This window comes from Gracilinanus agilis, chromosome 2 (assembly GCF_016433145.1).
Source record: "Gracilinanus agilis isolate LMUSP501 chromosome 2, AgileGrace, whole genome shotgun sequence".
In the NCBI taxonomy this organism is placed as follows: domain Eukaryota; kingdom Metazoa; phylum Chordata; class Mammalia; order Didelphimorphia; family Didelphidae; genus Gracilinanus; species Gracilinanus agilis.
In genome coordinates, this window is record NC_058131.1 from 668,292,562 (window position 1) to 668,298,383 (window position 5,822).

At 36.5% G+C, this 5,822-nt stretch overlaps 1 protein-coding gene across 1 annotated transcript in view; it reads right to left on the bottom strand.

Moving 5' to 3' along the window:
• Positions 1-3,487: 3,487 nt before the first annotated feature.
• LRMDA (leucine rich melanocyte differentiation associated) overlaps positions 3,488-5,822 on the bottom strand; it is a 765,788-nt gene continuing 763,453 nt past the window's right edge. Inside the window, exon 4 of the mRNA XM_044659041.1 lies at positions 3,488-3,631. Coding sequence (XP_044514976.1) covers positions 3,488-3,631 — 144 coding nt within the window. The remainder of the gene's footprint in view (positions 3,632-5,822) is intronic.

Consider the following 5,822-nt stretch of genomic DNA (forward strand, 5'->3'; position numbering starts at 1 on the left):
TAATTATTATTATCCCCCACTTTATAGATAAGGGAATGGTCATTGAACTTCAATAACTTACCCATAGTTATATAGTTGGTAAATACTGAAGGCTGCATTCAAAGCCCTACACTCTCTCCTTGCTGTCTCCTTAAATAACAGGACATGTCACAGGAAGCAAAGTACCTAACCTTTCTGTGATTTAGTTTCTTCATCTATAAAAGAAAGGACATTGTGTCTTGGATTCTATTCCTGCTCAGAGAACCTCCAACTATTTAATAAACACAAAAACATAAACTACTTGGGAGAAGGATTCACTATTTGACAAGAACTGCTAGGAAAATAAATTGGCATAAACTAGGTTTAGCCCATTTTTTTATACCAAATACCACAATAAACTTTAAATGGATTTATAATCTGAATACAAAAGGTCACATCATAATATAAAAAAGGAGAATGAAAATTGGTACTTTCCAAAACTATGACAGTGAGGATTAATTCTTGATCAATGATCATAAAAGAAAAATAAGACATTTTTCACCATATAATAATAATCCTGAAATTTTTTCAAGTGAATTAAAGTAATATAGGCAGATAAAAATAGTCAAATGACAAAAAGTATTTAGATCAAATATCATTGATAAAATTTGATATCCAAGATACATAGGAAATTTAGATAAATATTTAAGATCAAGAGCTATTCACTAATAGATAATTATTCAAAAATATGAACAGCTTTTTGAATCATAAACTATCAATATCCATATGAAAATATTCAAATCACTGATAATAAGGAAAATTAAAATTAAAACAACTCAGATTTTTTTTGCCTCATACTCTGCAAACTGAAAACTATGACAAAAAATAGAAATAGTATCAAAAAAGTTTTAGGAAGGCACCTTAATGCATTGTTAAAGGAACTGTGGATTGGTACAACTGTTCTAGAGAAGCATTTGGAATTATAAAGAAAAGTGACTAAATAGCACTCTCTGACACCAGTACTTAGCATATATCTCAAGGAAATAAAAGATGAAAAAAAAATCCACAAATACAATTTGCTGTTGTTGTAGTTTCGGTCATTTTCCAGTCATACTTGACCCTTTTTGACTCCATTTGGGGTTTTCTTGGCAGAGATACTGGATAGGTTTGTAATTTCCTTCTCTAGCTCTTTTTTACAGATGAGGAAATGGAGGCAACCAGGAAAAGTGACTTGCCCAGGGTCACATAACTACTAAATGTCTATGGCCAGATTTCAACTCAGGAAGATGAGTCTTCCTGACTCCAGGTCCAGCACTCTATCCATTATGTCCCTATATATACATGGACATAAATGATAAATAAAATACCCATATATGCATATCATACATATACACACATATATTTATATTACACCAAAGCACTTTTTGTGGAAATAAGAAATAGAAACAAAAAGATCATATATATATATATGCATATATAAAAATATATTTTCCATTCAAAGCACTTTTTATTGAAACAAGAAGTAGAGACAAAAAGAACAACCATCATATCATTTGGAAAGTGATTTAACGAAATGTAGCATGTGAATGTAATAGAATATTGTGTTGTAAAAAATGATGAATATGAAAAATTCAGGGAAAAAATAGAAAAAACTTTTATAAATTGACAAGAATGAAATAAGCAGAAACAGAACAATTTACATCATGACTACATCAAAATAAATTTAAAAAATCACTAAAAGGAAGTCTAGCTCTGAATAACTAGAAAGCAATAATAGTCTTGGAATTAAAAAAGAACATGACCAATCTTTTCTCCTAGGGATAACTGAATAAAAAGAGTAGTAAAAAGAAGACCGGTCTTGGAGACAGGAAGATCAAATTCTTGCTTAGGTTATGTGACGCTGAGCAAGTCACTTGACTTCTAACTCTATTTCCTTATCTGCAAAATTGGTATATTAATATTACCTAATGCTTTGGCGGTTGCTTTGAGGATTAAATAAACTAATACATTGAAATCACTTTGCAAATCTTGAAGAATCATATAAATGCTAGCTATCATTATTATTATTATTATTACTGGCAGAGAAGCAGGGGATTACGTGGGCAAAATGTTGCATACATTATCAGATATGATCACTTTTACATTTGATTTATTTTTTATTTTTTATTTTTAAACCCTTAACTTCTGTGTTTTGGCTCCTTGGTGGAAGAGTGGTAAGGGTGGGCAATGGGAGTCAAGTGACTTGCCCAGGGTCACACAGCTGGGAAGTGTCTGAGGCCGGATTTGAACCTAGGACCTTCCGTCTCTAGGCCTGGTTCTCAATCCACTGAGCTACCCAGCTGCCCCTTACATTTGATTTTATTAACCATTTTTCTTTATTATAAGAGAAAATTTCTTTATTATAAAAAAAGAAAAAAAGAAATTTCCACTGGAGTTTGGCAGGATTTTGGTATCCAAGAATGATAGTCATGTAAAGAACAAAAAGTTTAAATAAAACTTATCACCAAATTAAAATAAGCATTAATTGTTACAAAGAAAGTTGTTTAGATTAAATAATCTCTAAAATCCTTTGTAGCTCGAATTCTCTATCAATCTATTGAAGTTCACTTCAATTCCCTGTTTTGCCTGTTTTGAGCCACCAAAATCACACTCTCCCTCCACTGCCTTTTTAGGTTGTTTTGGGAAAACACCAGGAAGAAGGCATTTCACTCATCCAGTTGGTTAATTTCTGAAAATCTATCTTTGATTTATAAACTACTGGATTGGGAAAGAAAGGTGACTTCATGGCAAATATTTATTAAATGTTCCTGGTGCTCAAAAAAATAAAAAGGAAGAAGAAGAAGAAATGCTGGCCCCTGACATCAGGGAGCCTATATTCTATGTGAGAATTTGTGACAAATACTGATGAGGCAATCAGAGAGCAATATAAGGCACATATAATTAAGTGCTCAAATCTGGTGTTATAGACCAGAATTGCTATTGGAATCCAGTGAAGCTCACCTAAAACCATTCCCCCCCTCATCAGAAGCATAGAAAATGATTTTAAAAGAGCCGGTGGATGGAACTAAGCAAAGGTCTATTATGGGAGTAAGGGAACTGTTGCCAATGCAGGTTCATGCATCTTTGACTTTGTAAGTAAGTCCAAAAGAGCTTCTTGAAGCTGAGGGAGATTAAGGTACTTGTTCGATTTCACAATGCTAGTGAGGGTCATTGGTGGGATCTGAACCGTTCTCTTCCTGATGTCTAAACCGTATATTCTACTCCACCACAATGTTTGTACAAAAAGGGCTTATTATCAGGAAATGCCAATGTATTCTTATCTTTCTTAGTTTAATTTGATTTTAGGAAGTAGAGCCATTGGCTCTCATCTGTGGTAACCTAATTTAACTCTCTGGGAATATTAACAATTTAATATCAATTTATGAAATCAACATGAATTTCCCAAGTCCCTTAAATACAGCCCACAGGTCAATAGGAGTTCTGGAAAGACATCGTTTCCCAAATCTTCTACCTCAGAACGTCCAGAGCATTACCTGTATCTCTTGTAGTCATCTTCATCCTTTTCCAAGCTAACCAACTCGTTGGGACAAGCCACGTTCCCTAACAAGCTGAGATACTCTAGGGCAGGTGTTGCTTCTGCCAAATGGTCCAGCAGCCCCTCCAAATCTGTGATGTGTCAAAGAATTAAGGATCTTAGGGCAGGAAAGAGAAGGTCACAATGAGCTAGATGTACCATTATCAACCAACATATACAGCAGAGAAGGGCAAGGACTCACCTTGGACATGCCAGGATGCTGGATATCAGAGGTGTAGCTGGAACAGGCTGAATGGGGCTTTGTCTCAGAGGACCATCCCCTGTGGGGCATAATTCCTCCCTGTGGTCACTGCCATATCCATTCCCCTCTCACACTATCCCATGGCACGACAATACTCCACTCCTCCCTCCAGGGTCTTCTCTCACTGTTTCACTCCTCTTATCTCACCTTCTCAAATCCTAGACTCTCTTCTCTTATCACAATTACATTAATGGTTGGACTGTCTTCTGTATTACTTTAAACTCCCCTCATACTCCACCCAAAATAGTTTTTCCCCCAATAAAATACCTCCTTATTATAAGGCGATTAGATATGCAACGATCTGCTATTTCTTTAGTTCTAATGGTCTCCCCAGGAGCTAAGAAATATCTATGGACACCTCTGGCAGGAATAAGGCATAGGTAGAAGATAAAACAGAAGATAAGGGGCAGAGAGAGACAGAGAACACATGAGATCAAGCCATGTTTGGGTATTAAGAGCTTTCTTTGTATCCTAAGTGCACAGCACATCACCTAGTCTATAAACCAGTGGTTCCCAAACTTTTTTGGCCTACCGTCCCCTTTCCAGAAAAAAAAATATTACTTAGCCCCCTGGAAATTATCTTTTTAAAATTTTAATAGCAATTAATAGGAAAGATAAATGCACCTGTGGCCATCACCACACCTCTGGATCACTGCAGCACCCACCAGGGGGCGGTAGCGCCCACTTTGGGAATCACTGCTATAGACTGTGTTTAATAAATGGTAGTTGTATTTAAGTGCCTAGCATTGTGAGGAAAATAATGCCATGAAGAAAGGAGAGGGAGAAAATAGTAAAACAGCAAAGAAAGAATAAGAGAGCAATTACCACCAGTACTCACTATAGATGCCCTTCGGTGACAACTCTTGCCATAGTATATCACTAAGGTAAGTCTCTCAACATACTAGTGTTCTTTGAACAAATTATTTAAGAGATAGGATGCATATTTGGAGAGGCAGCTAAGTGGTGCAGTAGACAGAGTGTGGATATGTAGTCAAGAAGCCCTGGCTTCAAAGGCAGCATTAGACACTAGCTGTGTGACCCTGGGCAAGTCACTTAACCCTATTTGCCTCAGTTTTCTCATCTGCAAAATGAACTGGAGAAGGAAATGGCAAACCACTCTAGTATCTTTGCCAAGAAAACTAAATGGGTCACAAAGAATTGGACACGACTGAAACAACTCAACAGCAATAAATGCATACTTCACTATCTATTTGTCCTTTCTCAACATCACCTATCTCTGGGACCTACTTATGGCAAAAAGAAAATACAACTGAAGATTGAAATTTTCATAAGATGGCATCCCTATGAGCAAGGATGGTCAAAACAAAATGATGAAAAAGAACAGAAGTCAGTGGATGTATCACCTGCCCATATTGCCTTATCTACTCCAGGGAGGATGACCATTCCTTCGCCCTCATCCACAACATCTAATCAGGGAACAATTGTTTTTTGTGTGTGCATTCTACCTTCATCCCCTTCTCTGAATTCATACCTCATATAATTACCACCCTAACTCAAGTCTTCATCATCTCCCACTTTAATCAATGTAGCAATCTCCCAACTGAAGTCTGGATTTCCAGTCTCTCTCTTCTCTGATCCATCCATCCATCCACCTGCAAAACTAACCTTCTTAAAGCACAAGTCTACAACATCATTCCCCCGTCTGTAGGATGAAATAAAATTTTCTTATCTTGGTATTTAAAGCCCTAATTCCAGCCTATCTTTCAAGATGTATCTCACATCTCTCCCCATTACAGGGTTTCTGTTCCAGATACTGGTCTTGTTGTTCTCTGACCTCAGTTTTCAATCCTCAGTCTGAACGTAGAACTTGCTACTTTCCAAAACCTAGAATTTACTTCTTTCTCTCTTCCATATTTTAGAATGTGTAAATAAATTAAATTTTAGAAAAGAAGGAAGGAAGTAAAGAACAAAAGAAGGGAGGGAGGAAGGAAGTGAGGGAGGAAGGAAGGAAGGAAGGAAGGAAGGAAGGAAGGAAGGAATGACAGAGGGAGGGAGGGAAGGAAGGAA